General features: G+C 45.9%; 2 protein-coding genes across 5 annotated transcripts in view; one reads left to right on the forward strand and one right to left on the reverse strand.

Annotated features, from left to right (window-relative positions):
* Positions 1-6188, forward strand: part of KCND3 (potassium voltage-gated channel subfamily D member 3) — a 131151-nt gene extending 124963 nt beyond the window's left edge. For 3 of the 4 annotated variants that reach the window (XM_018079839.1, XM_018079840.2, XM_018079841.1), the window contains exons 6-8: positions 2106-2162; positions 3092-3339; positions 5972-6188. In XM_018079839.1, the coding sequence (XP_017935328.1) occupies positions 2106-2162; positions 3092-3339; positions 5972-6176 (510 nt within the window). In that variant the 3' untranslated portion in view covers positions 6177-6188. The remainder of the gene's footprint in view (positions 1-2105; positions 2163-3091; positions 3340-5971) is intronic. The other variant, XM_018079842.1, reaches the window with a different exon arrangement.
* A 7736-nt stretch (positions 6189-13924) lies between these two features.
* Positions 13925-20181, reverse strand: DDX20 (DEAD-box helicase 20). Its single transcript, XM_018079636.3, has 10 exons — positions 20092-20181; positions 19766-19934; positions 18948-19062; positions 18723-18865; positions 18128-18266; positions 17882-17940; positions 17110-17192; positions 16145-16250; positions 15956-16057; positions 13925-15312 (listed from the first exon to the last, which is right to left on the reverse strand). Exons 2-10 carry the CDS (start codon positions 19860-19862, stop codon positions 14117-14119), a joined length of 2040 nt encoding a protein of 679 aa, XP_017935125.1. The 5' UTR covers positions 19863-19934; positions 20092-20181; the 3' UTR covers positions 13925-14116.
* Between the last annotated feature and the right edge of the window lie 660 nt (positions 20182-20841).

The following is a 20841-nucleotide window of genomic DNA, read 5'->3' on the forward strand; positions in this document are numbered from 1 at the left end:
GATGAACTCTGTCAGTGGGTTTAAAGGTTACACATATCTTTTCTCCTTTCAGCCTGGTTACAGGGGCAGGTAATTTATCTCAAAGCCAGCCAAGCAGTTTTTCTCCAGCATGACTTTTCTGTTTGCATCGTGCAAGGTGTTGGCAGTGAGAGCTTTGTTTTTTATTATTAAGTGATTGTGTATGCAGAAGTCTCTGGGAACGTTTCAGATGTTTATTTGATACATATGTTTCGCTTCCAGGTTTATATAAAAGGTTCTGCAGAAAAGGAACACATTATCTATCCCATGATTCATTCTAGAGAGAATGAAGCGAGGTTAACACTTGAAATATTCATGCCTTTTTCTATCTGCATCCATCATCAAATGTACTTTTGGCTTTTTTGACTTGCCAGAGCTTTCTTTTAGATAAATCACCTTCACTTCCATGGTTTGGTTTGTGCTGGAATAACACCACTTAGGCCTCAGAGATACACTGGAAGAAGATGCTGATTAATCACAGTGACCTCTGAGCCCAACGAGCTCTAAAGGTCACCGAGGGCAGTGAACTGATTCTTCCTGTGTCAATGACTATTGAATTTGTTTTCTAAGACTCATCTTGCCTTTAATTTCGACCAGAAATTTTTGGATGTTACATAACCAGCAGATATTTCACAGCCTGACTCTTCAGTTTAGAGCTTTCTGCTCAAAAACCTTCACTGCCACGACCCGTGTTCCACAAAAACCCTCCCACCTGAGAACCTGAACAAAAGTGGGTGAAGCAAACCAGAGCTGACAGCCCTGCCTGCAGGGTCTGCCCTTGCAAGGCCTGATTTGATAAAGGCTTTTGGAAATTCTGACCCCTGCACAGGCCAGGTGAACCTCTCTGGGCTTTGCAGGAGTTGCTCCATCACTAATGAGCCTGGAGAGTGATGGAAGCACTGTGGCCAAAGTGGACCCTAATTTGGGGATGCAGGGTAATTTGTACCCTAGTACCTGAATCAGCCTAACAAAGGTTTGATTGCCTCCAGCACACAAACCTGCTCAGGCATTGAAAACATTCCAAATGTTGCTCTTCTCAGCTGAGAATGGCAATAACAGCGATACTTGAATTTTGATTAAAACCCAGGGAGAGAATCTGCACAATGTTTAATGTGTTTTCCCCCCACATTTTTCAGCCAGTTATTACCATGATGCAGCACCAAAATCACACTGCAAGTTTGGGTTCTGGCCTGGAATTATCAATCCAAATAATTCAATGGCTTTGTGTGGAAATTCTGTAGCTCCCATAATCTATTAAAACACTGTGCAACAGTTCTCCTCCCCAAAATTGAAATCGTAGTGAAAGCATTTTTAAACGCTGAAGAGTCATTTTGTGACCAAGTTGCAGGAATGGAATGAGGAATGTACCATGGTTGCAAACTTGTTTCAATGGGCAATTCACCTTTCCTTAGACTAGAGAGGACTCTCAAAGTCGGTGATTTATTGACCTGGTGTCTGGGCTGTCACCAGCACACACTTACAGCTGAATGGCTGTGAATGGCTCACAAATCTGCTGTGTCAGATGACAAAGTGACCCTGGAGTACTTGTAGCTGCCACAACAGAGATTACTTTGTCATATTAACACAACAGATGGAGTTTGTTCAAACAAAAGGAGGTTTTTCCTCTCCTTCCAACTCCCAGATTGAGCATGGACATTCACAGGCCGTGTTTTCCTCCAAGTGCTGAGTGCCTGGAACCCAGTCCTTCAACCCAAACCTTTCTGCTGTGTTTTCACAGAGTGTGATCAAACCCCACACCCATTGGCAAAGCAATTCCAACTCTTGGCTTGCGAATCAGCAGCTGAAACTTTGTTTTCCTTCGCCTTCAGCTCTGAAAAGATCAAAGTCAAAACGTTGTGATGGGTTTTGTTCTGTTTCCAAGAACAGAACACTCAAAAGCTGGAGAAGGAAGGAACAAAAGGGGTCTGATTCAGGCGAGGTTTGGTGAAGAGAAGGTCCTGTTGCCCATTCAAACTTGAGTGAGCTGGAATGCTGAGGCAAGAGATGCAGTGCTGGGACTAAACTTCTGAATGCTGGAATGGACAATGAATTGTGTTTTTATCTTTTGTTGGCATGTTGTCCCGTAGGGATTGTCCTATCTTGTGGATGATCCCCTGTTATCTGTACGAACTTCCACCATCAAGGTATTTCCTTTTCAATTCGATCTGTTTTCTCTATGGTCTCTGTGACATGTCTGCAGAGTGTTTGCTGGTTTTCTTGTTCTTGGTCTTGTACTTGGGAGTTTGTGCACGTGGCTCCCTTTGGTTCTCCAGTGCTCTTGTTTCCTGTGAGAGTTGTTAGTTGTTCTGATGGAATCTGATGGCTGCCTTCAGCATGGTTGCTTTTGTCTCCTATCCTTTTTAGGGACTGGATAAAGTCTGTTCTCTAGAACTATGTGAGTGTTCATGTACACACATACGAGTTCTTTCTTCCAGGATTTCTTGTTCCTTAGCAAGATAACTCTTTCCAGAGTCAGCTTTCTGAATTTCCTTTCCCTACTCACTTCCCACTCTCACCTGCCATGTTTATTCCATTCATCCAAGGCACTGCAGGGATGCTTTGAACCCAACAGCCACATCCTGCAGTTAAGTTTTACATCCAGGTGGGCATCCAAATAAAACACAATCCTGCCCCAAGCATAAAAAAAAAAGGGGGGGGTATGAACTCCTCCGTGTGTCATTCCAGGATTTTTGAAGGCACTTCTGGAGTGCAGACACAAAAATGGAAGGAAATTCAACCACAAGAGATTAACCACCTCAGACTATGTAAGGCAGCACTGACAGACCCCTCCTGTTCCCCTGCTGGCACAGGAGAGCAAAATCTCCTTGTGGTTGCAGTGAGGACAGAATCATTTTAAGATCAGAATCGTTTTAAGATCTTTTTAAAGATCATTCAAAAATCTTTTTGAGATCTGCCCAGTGCAGATCTTTCCAGGTACAGAGGCAGAGGGCCCAGGGGCTGACACCCACCCCCAGCCCAGCCCGAGGTGCCATCACACACAAACTGCTGTTGGGCCCAAGCCGTCGGTGCCACCAGAGAGTGACGACCCTGTTCTTTCCCCCCTCCCCGCCAGAACCACGAGTTCATAGATGAGCAGATGTTCGAGCAGAACTGCATGGAGAGCTCGATGCAGAACTACCCTTCCTCTCGGAGCCCCTCCCTGTCCAGCCACCACGGACTGACCACCTCGTGCTGCTCCCGCCGCAACAAGAAGACCACTCACCTGCCCAACTCCAGCGTGCCGGCCACGCGCCTGCGGAGCATGCAGGAGCTCAGCACCATCCACATCCAGTGCAGCGAGCAGCCCTCCCTCACCACAAGGTACAGTGACAGCCTCGGGGGGGCATCACCCACCTGCAGGGTCCTGCAGGATTTTTCTCCAGCCAGGGACAGGGCGCTGGTGCTGGGAGCGGTTTTGTTTCCCTCCTGCTTTTGATAACCCTGGGAAAGCAGCTCCAAGCTGTTCCTGGATGAACCAGGTCTAAGCCAGGCTCTAGTGCAGCTCTTGGGCTGGATTTTAGGGACAGGTTTTTCCCCCAGAGGGTGGTTGGGCACTGACCAGGCTCCCCAGGGCAGTGGGCACGGCCCCAAGGCTGCCAGAGCTCAGGGAGTGTTTGGACAATGCCCTCAGGGACAGGGTGGGATTTTGGGGTGTCCTGTGCAGGGCCAGGAGTTGGACTGGATGATCCTTGTGGGTCCCTTCCAGCTCAGGATATCCTAAGTATGTTTGAATAGGGTAATTTGTATATATAAACTGTTCCATTCACAGTGTCTGCCTGTTCCTCCCTTCTCCTTCTCAGTGACAGGCTGGAGCTGTGTCAGGGGAGGTTTAGGTTGGATATTAGGGAAAAGTTCTTCCCCCAGAGGGTGGTTGGCACTGAACAGGCTCCTCAGGGCAGTGGGCACAGCCCCAAGGCTGCCAGAGCTCAAGGGGTGTTTGGACAACACTCCCAGGGACAGGGTGGGATTTTGGGGTGCCCTGTGCAGGGCCAGGAGTTGGACTCAATCCTTGTGGGTCCTTTCCAGCTCAGGATATTCTGTGATTCTTCTCTGGCCAGACTGGATGTAGAAATATGAATTCCAAGTGACACCCAGCACAGGCAGCAGCAGCTCCCAGGCGTGGGGCACTCACCAAAGCTGGCCCAGGACCAGCTCCCAGCCCCCCTCCCAGCTGGCCCAGCACTTCCAAACCTTTCCTGGGAGCAGGCAAACCCAATGGGCTAATAGTGCCTGTCAGCAAAAGCTGTTAGAGAGCTGCACACACTGACATGGCCCCCCGGGGACACTCACTCCACTGATTTTCATTGTCCAGCAGTCTAAATTGCAACTCTAAGCATCACTGGGAAACAAATAAGGAGGAATTTCACAGTGCTGTCTTAGCAGCCCCCACCTAAAAAGCCATAAATGACACAGGTGAATTGTCCCTGAATAGAAAACTTTGAAAATTCCATTTTATGCATAACTTGCTGGGAAAAAATCATTTATTCACCGTATCGTTCTTGCAAACATTAAATTACTTTCTAAATCCCTCTCAGCCCATTAGGTTTCTTGTGCACCAGAGCTGGTTTTGAACTTCCCATTCTTCTTCTCCCCACTCCTATCAAAGGGATGTAGGAACTGAAACAAAGCTGCCTTTAGGGCAGCAAGCGATTACTTTGTGCCAGAAGGGCATTTCAGAGCATGAATTATGAATGAATAAGCACAAAACAAGTCTCCAGCTATTTCACTTTCAATATGACAATATTTTAAACCAGCACCTGAAGCAGTAATTTCGTGGAATGTCAACTATTCTGCCTGTTTCAGTGGGTGCTAAATCAGACGCCTGTGATATTTTAAATGTCAACGCTTATTTCACTTGCTTACCAAACTGTGGAAGAACAGAGAGAGAGAGAGAGAGAGACAAAAAAAAAGCTTTTAAGTTGTTTTTCCTGTGGAATGCAACTAGCTGGGTGTACTGGTTAGCACGGGCAGAACCACCCAGGCCCTAAAAGTGCCCCACTCTCAGCTTGTGCCTGAAGCATCCAGGGAGCACAGAAAGGGTTCTGCTGTTCTTGGGATGCTTGAGAGATCAAAACCCGTCCTCTTGGTGAGTCAGTCTGAGATAACAACAGCAAGAGCTTTCCAACTGGGAGCTTTACATCCTGAAAGGACAGACCTTGTGTTTAAAATGAACACGTTGGGCTGGTAATAGCAGACTCCTGTAGCTGTGCAGATGCACAGAAACCAACCTATCATTTTCCCTCTGTAATTAATTATAGGATGCAATTGATGCAGATCTAATAAGAATGCTCCCAGCTGCCAGATCCTTGAAACTACTGCAGAGAGAGGGAGAAAAAAAAAATAGAAAAGATCAAGGGACAGTGAATTTGAAAGAGGTATTTGAAATGCAAGGAAGACAACATCTTCCTCAGAAAGAACTACCTGTGCTCTGAAAAGATGCAGTACACAGGACAGTGTATTTAGATGTCCTCTTAAATAAACTACAATTATGCAAGAAAGAAATGGAAACAGAACAATTTACCCTGTGAAAAGCCGTGTCCTAACCAAGGGGAATATTACCAAAGCTTAGTGTCATCTGGGCAGACATAAAGGGTTGCTTGCAGGATGGGGAGGGACCATTTCAGTGGAGTCTTCTGAGTATTCCATAGAATCACAGAATCAGCTGGGTTGGAAGGGACCTCTGAGATCATCAAGTCCAACCCTTGATCCAACCCCGCTGTGGTTCCCAGCCCATGGCACTGATGCCACATCCAGTCTCTTCTTAAAAACCTCCAGGGATGGAGAATCCACCCCTTCCCTGGGCAGCCCATTCCAGTGGCTGAGCACCCTCTCTGCAAAGAAATTCTTCCTAATATCCAACCTAAACCTCCCCGCCAGGATATTTCTCGTGGGGAGGGGGAAAAAACAAACAAACAAAAAACCAACAAGCCAAGCACTTGAATTTGTTTTCTAGTCGTTCCAGCCTCAACATGAAGTCAGACGACGGGCTGAGACCGAACTGCAAAGCTGCCCAGATCACCACAGCCATCATCAGCATCCCCACCCCGCCCGCCCTCACCCCCGAGGGCGAGAGCAGACCCCCCCCCGGCAGCCCCGGGCACTCCACGAACATTCCCACCCCCAGCACGGCCAACATCGTCAAGGTCTCCGCCTTGTAAGACCGTCTCCCGAGGCTGGAAGTCCCCCTGTCTCTCCGCCCCTCCGCCGCTCCTTTCGTGCTGCAAACTCGTGCCTGGATGGACCGACCGACGTGTTCTGTCCCCGGCCCCGCGGGGGAGGCACCTTCCTTCGGACGGGGACTGAGGAAGGATTCCTGCGAGAGGAGAAAAAAATACCCTCCCGGAGGGGAAGAACCATCGTGGCAACCGAAGAGAGTCGATAAAGCAAACGGGAATATAACACTGTGTATCGCAGCACCTTTTTAAAGGTTTTTAATGGATAATATTTATTCACGAGGAAATGACTGAAAAGGTGAAAAAAAAAACAATGGATTTTTGTGAATTATTTTTTTTCTTTTTTTCTCCGTTCGTTCGTTCGTTTCTTCTTCATGGAGCAAGAACCTTTAAACCGACCAAAATTTCACATTTCTCGTTTTCTTCTTTTTTTTTTTTTTTTTTCTTTTATAGGAAAAGATTTAGGCAAAAAGAAGCCACCTGTCACAGAGATCTCTCTCCATTCCTCTGTGTGTGTGTGTGTGTGAGTGTGTGCAGCAGGAAAACACTGAATTCCAAAGGGCAGGGCACGTTCCCATGATTGGGAAACACAAGCATGTGTCAGCACACACATGTGCACACACACACACCCCTCTCTCTCACCCTGGATGGCATTTCTTTATTTAGACAATTTTGTACCCGCCTTTTAAGTCAATACAGTGCAATTGCAAACAGTGTGTTTGTCTGCTAATTATTGTCTGTGAAAACATATTTGTGGAGGAAAAAAACTAAACGACAAAACAAACAAAAAGAAAAACCAACAAAAAAAAAAAAAGACAGGCTTTAGTAGAGTTTTAGTCCCACATGGGTATCTGCTTTCTATTTTTGTTATCACTTACTTGTAAGAGTGTGACTAGACTACGGTTCTGTATTTTTAAAAAGGAAAAAAAAAAAGGTAGGATTCTTTTTTAATACTGTGCACACAAATGGCAAAGAATGAAAGCACTGAACTCAACTGCATCAAGCATTCATAAGTCTAACAGAGGTTTCTTGTAATGTATGCCCATGCTTTTTAATTTTTGGGTTCTATGTAGAAATTTCTTTGCTAGCACTGGACGTACAACCCATTGTAAATAGTAGCCAAATAATGTCTGGATTTATACTTGATAATAATTAACCCCAGAGCCAAATATCTTGCATGGACAGAGAGGTATTTGGCTTTCTCACAGTCTTAGGGCTCCAGTTGTCTCAGCAGTGGCTTCTGGGTTGCACTGATTTTGGGGATAGATGAGCAGTTTTAGTTCTCCAGGCTCAGCACAGGATCTGATGAGAAGGGGGAGCAGTCCTGGAGTGTGGAAACCACCTGAGAACGTGTGCTACAGAGACAGCATTTCCTTTTCACAGCCCTACCCTTAGTCTGGGAAAAGTCTAATCCTGGACTTCTAAATCAGCCAAAAACTGAAGAGCACTGGGTGGTACTGCCAAGTGGCTCATCCTTCTGCCCAAGCTGTGGCCAGTCCTACCCCTGAGATCCTTCTAGGAATGACTTATTGTGAGGAAACACAGGGACCTGAAACACAACTGGTTTTCCCCCCCACATGAGCAACTCTTTTCTCCCATTCCAAGGGGGAGATCCACGGTGTGAGAGGAAGGGCAGGGTGAGGAACATCATCACCCACCTTCCCACTCGTTTGATCCCTGTGCTCGTGCCCAAACCTCTTCAGTGACCCCACGAAGGGGGAGGCACCACCCCCCAACAGCTTGTAGAGAACGAGGAAAGACAACAAGTGTCCTGTTCTGAGCAGGGGTTTCACCAACACCAGGGTTAAAAGAACAGCTCAAAGCACGTCTGAGGCTGATCCAGCAAAGGGATGACCTTTTTTTTAACATCTGCCCCAACCTGATGTAATATTTACAGCCACATCCACATCCACATCTAAATAACCCCAGACACACACACATGTATAGATAATTCATAGACCTCCATGCTGACTCACACATAGGAGCTGACAACCTGCTTTGGTAGCACTGCTGCTTGTCTGTAGAGTGGACTTGATGGCTGATGCATTAACCCACTGCCCTCCTTAGAATCCTACAACATCCCAGGAATACTAGAATTATGGCTAAGCCTCCAGTAGCTGCACCAGCTTCTACTCATTTATCCCAGTGCTGCAATATGTTCCCCAAAAACTATGTTTAGCCCTGTTTTTTAATGATTCAAATGCTCTGCCTTTTGCTGCTTCCTGTAGGAGGTTGTACTGCAGTTAATCTTACCATTATTGAGGTTTTTTCTCTCAGTGTTTTAATTTAATCTTTGCTTTAATTTCATTAACTGTCATCATCTGCACCCTCACCCTTGTAGATCAGAGGCCTTGCTCTCCACCAACCTCCCACCTTGCAACCTCATTTATGCTGGCACAGAGTGAGGGTGAGATGTGCTGACAGGGCACAGGAATGAAAAAAATCACAGAGAATCAGGGATTCAACACGGATTCTTGGTGCTGCCTTCCTTATTCCCGATTTATCATGGATTTGTCACCTCTCTGCACCCATCTCTCAGTCTGTAAATAGCAATTGTAGCAGCCCTTGGCCAAAGCACTCCTGGGGCTTTTAATTGCTATCCATCAAAAGGCTTTTTTGGGGAAAAAAATAATATATAAAATTCAACATTTTTAAAAGAAAAAAAATAAAAATAAGGAGGAAAGCCAGCCCTAGGGGTTTCTGGGTGGCTGCTTGGGCTCAGCTTGTCAAGGCAGCCACGGCCTCTGCTCTCTTCCATGGAAGAGGAATTGTTATCCTTGCTCAGAAATCCGTGGTTTGCCTCTTCTGCCATGAACTGGGCAGGTGCTGCCCCGCACAGCCAGACTCTCAGAGCATAAAACCAGGCAAAATTAAGGGAATCTGAGCCCAGAGGAACAGGGCTAAAAACATTTTTAGTGGAGGCAATAGCTCCCTTTATCCTGGAATTGAAGTAACGCTCCCGAAAGCGCTTGGAAATGTGCTCTGAAACCCCTCCTGCACTGCCCAAAACCAGCCCCATCCTTGGGGGGAAAGCACTGAAACAGCACAGACAGGGCTTGGAAGGGCACAACGGAGCATCCCTGGCAGGAAAACAGGGAAAAAGGGAAAGCCTTGGCAGAGCAGAGCCCGGGAATGGCACTGCAGCCACTTCTTCCCTCAATAAAGGGAGGCAAATCAGCCTCCCCAAACCACAGAGATCTTCACAATCTTCAAATAGCAACTTAGAAACCATTGCTGAGATAAGGCCAAGCCAATCCTGAAAATTCCTCAGCCAGGACTTTACCTGGAGGGTGTGGACTGTTCTCCCCAGTGGTCCCAGTGCTGCCCAGTGTGACCAGCACTGCCCTCCCGTCCCGGGGCCAGGCATGTCCATGGATCCCAACCCAAAAACCAGCACCTCCCCCAGCAATCCTGGTCATTCCTGAGGCTTCTCCAGCTCCCTCTGAGAGGAGAAGCATCCAGGAAAAGAGGCAGGTTCTAGAAAACAACCCCGTTGGTCAGACTGTCTACCAGGAGTGTGCTGGCAGATCATGTCCAAGCCTTTCCCCCTCCCCTAATTCCTTACTTTTTATAGTTTTAGAAAAGGTTCTTGGGGAAAAAAAAACAAAAAAAAAAAGATAAAAATAGGTTCTTTGTACAAAAAGCAATATCAAAAATATCAGATTTTCTGAGCATTTGATTTCCTTTCTGAAGTTTTTTTTCAGAGGGGAAAAAAAATATTTTCATGGACTTTCAGCACATTCTGTTCATAGATTTCCTCTCTTCCCACCTGGCATTGGGCTGCAAACAGGAGTCACACCCAAGTGGCAGAGAATGATGAGAAATATCTTTCACATGTAGGCTTTGACTTCCATCTACTCCATCCAAAATCCACCTTTTACTTTCGTTTTCCTTAAAAATCTTAAGGACACCCATAAAGAAGAGGCCACAGATAACACATCTTGGCACACAAAAATTCAAGGATTATAAAATTTAATCTCTCCTCTGCTAGCACAGGATCCTTCACTGTGATACATGGCACTGCTCTTTTAGACTTAATTACATTTAAAACTCTCCAAGGACTTCCTCTATTTCCCTGGGGAGCTTTTTCCAGAGTGACAGACCTCAATGCCAAGGATTTTTCTCCAGCTGTTCAGCCATAATTCTCTTCTTATTTTCTCCTCTCTTGTTGCCATTTGTACTCCCTTGCACCATTTAAATGATTCCCCTTTCCACAAGAGGAATATAAAACTTTCTACAGCAAATTCTTCTCCCAGAGACCACTTTTATCTGTTAAATAATTATCATTGTTAGAAGTTTCAGGGGAAAGATAACCTAAGTAACACACATGGCCTCAGTGTGGAATAAAGTTAATGGATAATTCAAAATACATCCTTCTTTAATTGGCCAGAAAGACTAAATTTAATCAGTGCCACTTGTTTAACCTAAAACTATTGATAATAAACTGCAACCCAGCATTTATCCTTCTAGTTTAGGCAGCTTGCACGAAAATCAGATTAATAACAGCTAAAGAAAGCAAAGTTTCTTCAAATATTTTGCTTCTTTAAGTAAAGAGGTTGCAAACATGTTGTGTCTTACATGCATTATAAAGAACATTCAGTAAATTACGAATTATGTTTCATTCCTGTGCTGAAACATCCCTTGGATCCTGTCATGTTTTTCCATGTTGGACTAATGCAGAGTTACAAAGCACTCATGGATGGCTGTGAATATCAGCAGATTTCATTCTGCTTTTGAATTTAGGTGAATTTTCCACATAATTTGCCCATCTAGTCTATCTTAATTGATTTTCTTTCCAATCACTTCTTTTTCTCCAACACTTTAGGCCAACTGCAGTAGATATGTGGCTTTAAAGCCTGGGTTTTTAGGCTTCTCACTTGCCATAAACTCTTCAATAATTTTATCCTGTAAGAGCAAGGGGAAGGCAGGGAGCACAAGGATCAGAGCCAGGAGACTGAGCACTGGGAATTCTGCTCCTGGTTGTCCTGATGAACCACTAAGAGATCCCAAAAAAAGTCATTTCATCTCTGCCAATTATCCCACCCGTAGGGAAACCAACCCCTCCTCGTGCAATAAGTGAAGCCCAATCCATGACACCCCCAAAAATCCCCCAGGGAATTCTGCAGCCACAGGGAATTCTGCAGCCAGTGCCCCAGAGCTGCTGCTGGTGTTGGGGAAGCAAAACCTGGGCCGGGAAGGCTTCGGGGGGAACGGGAGAAAGAGCAGGTGACAAAGAGCTCGTGAAAAACCCCTTCCTGTGTTCTCAGTCAGGTCTGTTCCCTTGTGTGTATCCGTGTGCACGTGTTCCTCTCCCTTTGGGGTTCAGTTAGTGCTAGTCCAGGACTCTCAGCTGGCAGGGGGGAAGGCACCACCCACACTGAGGGCTCCTCTCCCTTCTGGTGCCACTCCAACCAGGAGCTCCCTCCCCGGGCCAGTGGAGCATCTTCCACACTGGTGTGATGGTCTCTTTTTGATAAACCAGTCTGGCATTCCAGTGGTGTTTCCTTTAGGAGTTTTATGTTCTGAGAAGCTCTCAACCTCTATTATTTTCTATTTTCATACTCTAAGTGGGCTTTGCTTACAGAGGACAGGTCCGAACTGTACTGTACACAGCTGCAGGTAGCTTCATTTGAGAACAACTTTCTAGAAGAACCAAGTTTCCTGTTGTCTTCTTTTGGAATTGTAGTGCATATGTTGAAACTTGTATATCATTTACAGTATTGAGTCTTGTGCCACTGCTGTACCTGATGTATCCAATCCGGATTAAACAGAGTATGTGCCACAAATACCAACATGATGCTGGAGATTTCTTCTGAAAAAAAATAATAACCAAATCCTGGGAGGTTCTTTTGGAGAACTTTGGGTGTTTAACTAAGTCAAGTTGCATTTAAACACTAATAGCTCTTATTTAATGAAAACACTGAGCTGTCACAGGAGAGCAATAACACAGACACTGAAGTGAAACCCCTCCTTTTGGATGTCTAGGGTTGCAAAAAAATTCGTCTTGGAGACAAAATCATCAAACTCTGCAAACAAAATTGAGGTGAAACCCCTCCCTGGGATAATTTGTGACACAAAGGGAGTAAGGCAGGAAAAACAGAGAAGGAAAAATACTTCTAACAAGATCTATTAATATTAATAATAGCATGTATTATGCCTTTCTTTTCAAAGGCAACCTCAGTTGTTTAGGCCAGTCTTACATTCTGTGTTGCAGACATGGTCAAAACAAGCTGATCCTAAAACAAGGAGGGCTGCCAGAAAAAAAGCACTTGGAGGCATCACTAAAATCTACAAAATTATTTAAGCAGAAATCAAAAACTCTTATTAAGTGACTCCTAACAGCTTACACACACTTTCCTCTCTTGTAGTAAAGGCTGAGTCCCACTAGGAGCCCTCAGTGCCCCAGTGAGCTGCTCTCACACCAGCCCAGTACAGCCCCAGAGCCCATCCTGGGCTGCATTCCCACACCATTCCTGAGCTAAATCAGTGTTAGAAACCTCCTGCACGCTGAAAAACGAGTCTGGATCACACAGGTTAAAGTTTAGACCCACCACTCCACAAAAAAAAAGGTCAGAAAGACCGGGGACAGCACAGGATTTGCACAGGGAATTTCGTAAGAGTGACAGGAACACTCAGGTTTGTGTGAGCTGAGGGAAAACTGTGTGTTTCTAAAAATAAGAGTGGCTGAAGGTGAGCAATCCAACAGCCCTGGAGACCCCCAGAGCACCAATTTAAAGCAGCAAGTCTCCTGAGAAGGGCAGTTCATAGGCAGGATGCACTGCTAAGAAAATTCCAGCCTAAGTCTGCACAAGGAAAAGAAAACAACCAAAAGTAGACTGAAGGTGCTCTGGGGAACATTGGAACACTGAGAAATCAAGGGAAGTTGCTGAAGAAAATGTCTAATGATCTCAAACATACTAAAAGCTAAAAGATGAAGTTTCAAAATCAGTGCAGAGTCAGCCCAGGGTCAGCACCCTAAGCCAGCCAGCACTCCCATCTTTTCCTGCTTCAGGACAGCTCCATACAAGGCACTGCAAGCCAAACAGGAAACATCAATTAGTTTTAGCACTAATAGGTAATTTCAGTTCTAATTAAAGCTTTCCTGTAAGTGTGGCAAGTTTGATATTGTTGCACCCAGAGGGACAGAACAATTACGATTGCTGCACGTTCTCTCCATAATTAAACCATCCTTGGGCTGCACACCTTGCTTTAGAATGTTATTTATACAGTGGTAATTAACTGGATTTAAATTAGCAATACAGGCATTGAGATGCATGTTCACTCCCTCACTTAACCAGGATATAATCAGTGCCTGGTGTTTACCAAGAGAATTATGGAACATGGAATGATCACCAACTATAAACAGGCTGTGGAGTTACAGGGAATTCCTCTTCACCCAAAATCACAGGGAAGACAAGTCAAGCAAGAGGGTGGGGAGGCCCTGGCACAGGTTGCCCAGAGAAGCTGTGGCTGCCCCTGGATCCCTGGAAGTGGCCAAGGCCAGGTCAGAGCAACCTGGGCTAGTGGAAGGTGCCCCTGTCCACAGCAGGGGTTGGAATGAGATGAGCTTTAAGGTCCCTTCCAACCCAAACCATCCTGGGACTCCATGAACTACAACTGGGATTAGTTTGTGTTTTCTCCTTAGTGACATTTCTTAAATGTACATGGCTGCCTTTGATCATCCTTTGTTTACTTTGGATTGCAAAGATTCCAACAGAGCATCCAACTGCCTTTCTTTTCCTTTTATTACCAACTTGTAACACCGTCACTGAACTCGTGTAAAACATTTACCAAAACACAGCTGCTTACAAAAAGACAACATTTTTCTTTAATCCCCAACCAGGTCTGTCTGTCAACGTCCCTCAGACCAGCAGAGTTTTCATGGATCATGTCCATTGCTGGTCCCAACCAGCAGCATCAGGGCATCAATCCCCACTTTTCAGGAGCTCCTGGAGATACACAGAGTTGATGTGGTAGGCCCTCATCCAGCTGAACTGCCTGTAACTCTCCCTGTAGTGAGACACTGCTGCATAGTAGCTCTGCCAAGCTTCATTATAACATTTCCAATAGTCCTCATAACTCCAGTGCTCAGATGGAGCATCATCCCAGGAGCTGCAGGTCCAGTCCTCTTCAGTTTTCCTCGGGGAAGAACTCGAGAATTGATGGTTGTGGCTTTTCTTTTGTTTAGCATTTTGTTTCAGAACTTTCTTTTTCACTTCCTTTTGCTTTGGGACCTGGGATGGCTCCTGAGGCTTCTCTGGTGTAGGACAGAAGCCTGAACGACCCTGATGCCTTTTGGGGACAGCATTTCTCTCCTGTGTGTCTGAAAATCCTTCAAAGCATGAGTTGTTCTCCCTACTATTAGAGGAAGCCCTGGAAAATGCTTCAAAGCATGAGTTGTTCTCCCTGCCATTAGAGGAAGCCCTGGAAAATGCTTCAAAGCATGAATTATCCTCCCTACTACTAAAGGAATCCCTGGAAGTGTCTGAACCATCACTGTCACCAGAAATGTCACCGTTTGCTGCTGTCTCTGTGTGATGTCCCAGCTCTTCCCACTCCACATCCCCGTTCCTGGGGAGCTCACGTTGCTCTCCTGGGCCTGAATAGCTCCTCAAAATTTCCACCTGTCTCTCAGACCCTTCTTTCATGAAATACTCATAGTCCTCAACGAATTCTGAGAAGCTCCAGGGATTGTTGAGCTGGTTTTTGAAGGAAGACAAGCATGGAATTTTGGGAAGGTTTTTTTTTAAGGCCTCCTCATCTGGAGCCTGAGTGTTGTCATGTCCATCTGTCCTGGAGACAGTTTTCACTTGATTCCTCTGCTCTGTGTGACAACTGGGAGTTCGGGGGGTTCTACTATTTTTATTTGCAGGATTTGTGCACTTTTTTATCTGCTTTTGCTTCTGAGACTTTTTTGGCCTTTCTGCAGCAGAATTATCCCTTGGAAGAGTGGAGAGAGGCTGAGGTGCCTCTGGAAAACCATTCTGGACAGGCTGCAGCACTGGTTCCTCTGGTTTAAGACACACAGTGTCACAATTCACCAAAGGTCCTGGAAGTACAGCAGGTTTAACTTCCACCTCCCCATCTTCAAACTGATCCATCATTCCAGGAGGTATTGGCTCTGCACAGAAGGGAAACAAGCAGGCAATTAATTTTAAGTCTATCCTTCCCACTAGAACTTGAATGAGTACCCAAACAAAGCCCTGCAAAATTGCACAGTAAAATATTAACTTATGGCCACAAACCAACTCCTTCAATTCTTGGAAGAGCTCAAGGAGCCAGAACATTTCCTTCATGGAAGGCATCATGAGGCTGATGAGGACAAACAGCACTGCATTCCTTGTCATCTATTCTTCACTTATTTTGAACTTAGACAAGAAGGTAAATCCTCCCTTTCAGCAGAACAGCTTCTGGCAAAGCAAGGGAAGCAAATCTGCTGTTTTAATTACTCCTTCCTTGCACTGCTGTATCTTCACACTTGAGCAAGGTTTAATACCAGATTTCTGGAAATCCAGGTAGTTATGTGGTTGCTTAAGCACAGCTGGATGCAGAGTTCCTCTCCCTGAGCACTCAGTCCATTTTTACTGCTCCACACAACTGCAGCAGCCCCACAAGGAGTCATCAGCAGAGAGTATGACAAACCTGGCCTAAAAGTAATGCAGCTCCAGCAGAGAAGCCACATATCAGCTCCCTGTGGACTTGCCTGAAGCTCTGAATAGCACAAAACAACCAAATCCCAGCTGCATCCCAAGCCCAGAGCACACCTGGCAGAGGAAGGAGCTGCAGATTACACTTCTGAGCAATCTTCATCATCGTGTTCTCCTCCTCCCCACGGCAGCAGTAGGTCACAGACAAACCCAGAGTCCCTGTGACACACAAAAGAATTAATTAATCACCAAAGAGAGCCAGCAAAGCAAGGGAAAGCTCCACAAATCCATGGATTTGGCTCTCACCAAAGCGGCCAGCCCTGCCAATCCGGTGCATGTAGGTCTCCCAGTCCACAGGGACGTCCAGGTTGACAACCAGGTTCACTTTCTCAGCATCAATTCCACGGGATGTCTGGAGAAAATGGGAAGGAGAGAAGGGGAGTGAGAAGGGAATGTGCTGAACAGAGCTTTAAATAAACACAGGAGCACAGGGTGAGGCTGGAAGGGACCACAGTGGGGCCACCTGGTCCAACCTCCCTGGAGTTACTCCCACCAACTCAGATGAGAACTCTGAATTGTTATAACACACCATAAAGCACCTACAATTTTCCAACCATTTTACAGCATTACAGGTAAAACAGGCACGTTGCTTTGGGATATGAAAACTAGGAATCATTTTTCTTCTACCTTCCACTTATCAAATACAAGCCAGGATTATTTTTTTTCCCCCTCAGCATCAAAAAGTCCAAGCTGACAACACAGAGACATCTTCTCATGGCAGCACCTCAAACCATCAACCAAAAACCAAAATTCCACAACAATGAGAAGCTGAGAGTGTCCCAAACATAACCACTGCTCTGTTCAGCTGTTTGCAATGTCACTGTGGCACCAGAGAAACAAACTATTCCTCCCCACAGCTCCCATGCAAAGGAAACAATTCTAAAGTCCCTTGAACTTTAAAGCATCAACAAAGCAACACATAAATTAATTTATGAACCAAATCACAGACTGGTTTGTGTTGGATGAGATCTTAAAAGACCATCTCATCCCAACCAGATGAGGAATAGGAGGCAATTTTTAAGTTCCCAGTGACAATAAGTCATACAGTCTCACAGTGCTTGGTCAGCACATTTATGTTCAATTCCAAGTCAAATCTAATTCTCTGAGTAACTTTATGTGCAATACTCCTGCATGCTGCACCATGTGCACAGCAGGCAGTAAATTTGAAATAAAACCTGTCCAAAGCTTGTTCAAGAGCAGTAAAACCTCACCAAGTCTGTGGAGATCAGGACTCGACAGTGGAATTGCTTTAATTTGGCCATAGCATCGAGTCGTTGGTTTTGATTCATGTTGCCTGGAAAGATAAAAATTAGAAATAAAGTACATTCTTGCAGCTTTAGGCCCCTCAAAAATCTAAAAAAACACTGGTTTGTAAAATTTGTGGATGAGATCAAAGATAAGGTTGAGGAAAAACCTCTTCAAATATCAGTTTTAAATGAGTAAACAAGGAACAAACAGAACTTGAAAAATAAGGTAATTCGTTACAAAGATAATTCTACTGATTTTCAATAGGAGCCAATTATGCAGATGCTTAACCCACTTAAACAGCACTGATTTGAGATGGATTTTAAACACCTAAGCCATGGAAGCTGAAGTAAAAATTCAAGGTTTCTAAAAAGCAGCAGGTGCCAGCTTTCAACTTTTATAGATTACTGAAATAAAGATTTAAATTCAACACCTGCATCCCAAAGAAACCCAGCTTCAACCTGCAAATGTGAGTCCTTTCTCTTTGCAAATAAGCAAATGCATTCATAAAAATGGCTCTCAAACAAATGTAAAAACAAGAAAGTTAAATGTTAATTAATTTTTACACTGATTAAGTCTCAAGAGACTTATGAAGATTCAAATGCTATTCTCAGTTATTTAATCAGAGGCCATGCAAACCAAGATTTAAGATTAATTTTCCTATTTTAGGTTATATTTATGCACAATTTCAATAGAATAGAACAGAATAAGTTCATTAGAAGTTGTGAATGGACTCACCTGAAATGCACTCAGCAGGGAAGCCTCTGGATGTCAGGATTTCAGCCAGATGTTGAGCCCTGATGGAACACAGACAAGGAAAACTGGGAATAAAACTGGCTGTATTTCAGATCTGAAATGTGCAGAGTGCTCTGAGACCTTACAGGTCTCATAAACTTATCCATATCCATAAATTTATCCATAAATTTATCCCTGACTGGACATTACAACCACTGCTTTTTACAGGTTTTATTTCAAATTTATCACCTGCTGTGCAAATTTGAGAAGACTAAGGCTTGATTGAATGGAATCTTGCTGAACAATTCCTGCAAGTGCTGGGTTTTTTCCTCAAATGTTTTGTGTGGAAGTGGATGGGAATTCACAATTTTGTAGTACTGCTTCAGCCCTGAGGAAAGAAACCAAAAGAACAGATTAAGGGTTGCCAGAAAAACATGTACAGTGCTATGTCAACTGTGTCACTGCAGGCAAAGGAAAAAATTCCAATTCAAACACACACATGTGGCCAAATAAGAACCTCCAGGAGAGAGGTTTTTCTTAAAAAGCTGAAATATTTTTTGAATGGATAAAAAACCCAGAGAGTTACATTTGTCACTGGTGTTTTAAATACACAGAATCACAGGATGGTTTGGGTGGGAAAGGACCTTAATGACCATCTCATTCCATGGTCTAGTGGACACCTTCTACTAGAAGGTTCACTGGGAATCAGTATTTTATAACTAAACAACTCAGGTGTGGAGGGAAATTATGAAAAACCATGACTTTTAAAGGTACATATTTTGGTTTTAGTAGATTCCTCCTAATCTGTTGGCAGCAATATCACTATAATTGGATGTTCACTCACCAAGGAGGCTTGGATCAGTGGGGTTCAGCCTCACAAAGGTTGGCTCCCTCATGTACCTGGTCAGAGCACGAGCCAAGGACTCGGGGTAAGTCGCTGACACAGCCAACATCTGCTTATTGGCTGGGAGTGAGGAGTAAATCCAGCTGGGAGACATAAAAGTGGGCATGATTAACAAAAATGCATCTAATCTGCTGAGAAATGCATGAGATGAGTGGTTTTTCTTACTTGATTTGCTCCTGGAAGCTGCCTTCCTCCAGGAGCTTGTCTGCCTCATCCAGGATGAAGAGCCTGATACTGGCTGTGTTCAGGTAGTCCAGCTCTATGAGCTGTTTGATTCGACCTGCACAGGAGGAAAAGGGGAAAAAGAACTTCAAAAGTTACGAACTGAAAGGTTCTAATGATGAACTTCTAATGGTTTTTTAAATTTATTTCAGTAAGACTTAAAAAAAGGCATATTTGGGATAATCACAGAGACATAAAACAAAATGGTTTGGGATGGGAAGGACCTTAAAGATCACCCAGTTCCAACCCCTGCCATGGGCAGGGACACCTTCCACTAGCCCAGGTTGCTCCAAGCCCCGTCCAATCTGCCCTTGGACATTTCCAGGGATCCAGGAACACCCACAGCTTCTCTGGGCAACCTGTGCCAGGGCCTCTCCACCCTCACAGAGAAGGATTCCTTCCCAACATCCAACCTAAACTTCCACTCTTTCAGTTTGAACCCAATAATCCTTGTCCTGTCACTCCAGTTCCTGGTGCAGAGTCCCCTCTCCAGTTTCCTTGGAGCCCCTTCAGACACTGGAAGGTGCTGTGAGGTCTCCACACCACCTTCTCTTCTCCAGGCTGCAACTCTCAGCCTGCCAAACCTCTCATTAAAAATACCTTCTCACTAAAAAGAGCTCATCTCAATGCCTCTAGCACAGCCTTTTGAGGCTGTGTACTATTAATAACAACAAAAAAAACCCCACCCAGGTATCAAGAGCTCCAGTTATGTCCTGTGAAGGATCACACAGGACCTGAATCACAACGAAGCCCATCCCTACCTGGGGAGCCAACAGCGATGTGGCACTTCTTCAGCCTGCTCTTGTCCTGGCTCAGCGGGGTCCCCCCGATGAACACGTGGCATTCCAAGCCTTCCATTTTTATCGCGATAGTCGTGATGACGGCGTGGATCTGCACCGCGATCTCCCTGGTGGGCGCCAGGACCAGGATCTGCGAGGGGCGAGGATTAAACGTGAGAGCCGCAGGATGGCTCCGACAACATAAGCCCGATTTAAACCGCTGTGCCTCAAGGGCTTCAACGCCCTTTTTCCCCCACAAAAAGAGGGATTTTCTGTTGCAAAGAGGGATTTTCTGTTGCAAAGCTCACCTGCGTGGCGGGGCTCTCCAGCAGCACCGCGTCCAGGGCGATGGTGGCGAACACGCATGTTTTGCCGGTGCCGGACTTGGCCTGAACGATGAGATCTGCAAAGAGCCCCCACAAAGGTCAGGGGAGCCCCCCGGGGTGCCTCGGAGTGCTCCCAGCCCGCGCCCGCCCGCCCGCCGCTCACCCAGCCCGCAGCGCCCAGCGGGATTGGCCTTCAGCTGCACCGGCGACGGCCGGAGGAAGCCGGCCGCCTCCAAGGCCCCGCCAGCACTGGCGGAGACAGCAGGAGAGGACCCGAAATCGGAGGGGCCCCGGGCACCAGCACGTCCCGGGTGCGGGAACCGGGCCCTGGGCGGCGGCGGCTCCGTGGGCCGCCATCTTGGGGAACGGCGGAGGGGGAAATATCGCGAGATGTGTCTTAATCCCGCGCTTCATCCCGATACCCCGCCCAGCGCCGCCAGGGGGCGCCGCGCGGCGCGCGGGCTCCGTCAGGGGAGGGGCGGGGGGAGAGAAATGGCGGCGCCGCCTCAGAGCGAGCGAGGGGTTGGTTTAATCGCAGAATGTCCTCGATACGTGCAAACTATCCCGTCCGAACACACTCATACTCACAGAATATCCTGAGCTGGAAGGGATGCACAAGCATCATCCAGTCCAACTCGTGGCCGTGCACATGATGCCCCCAAAATCCCACCCTGTGTCTCAGAGCGTTGTCCGAGCGCTCCTTGAGCTCTGGCAGCCTTGGGGCCATGGCCG

The sequence above is a fragment of the Manacus vitellinus genome, unplaced genomic scaffold, assembly GCF_001715985.3.
Source record: "Manacus vitellinus isolate BGI_N305 unplaced genomic scaffold, ASM171598v3 scaffold_47_pilon, whole genome shotgun sequence".
NCBI classification, from domain to species: domain Eukaryota; kingdom Metazoa; phylum Chordata; class Aves; order Passeriformes; family Pipridae; genus Manacus; species Manacus vitellinus.

Coding starts and splice junctions, on each gene's coding strand:
- DDX20 (XM_018079636.3), bottom strand. CDS start 19,862: ATGGAAGGCTTGGAATGCCACGTGTTCATCGGGGGGACCCCGCTGAGC. Junction 18,866..18,947: donor AGCTTCCAGGAGCAAATCAA/GTAAGAAAAACC, acceptor TATGTCTCCCAG/CTGGATTTACTCCTCACTCC. Junction 18,267..18,722: donor CACTGATCCAAGCCTCCTTG/GTGAGTGAACAT, acceptor TTCTTTCCTCAG/GGCTGAAGCAGTACTACAAA.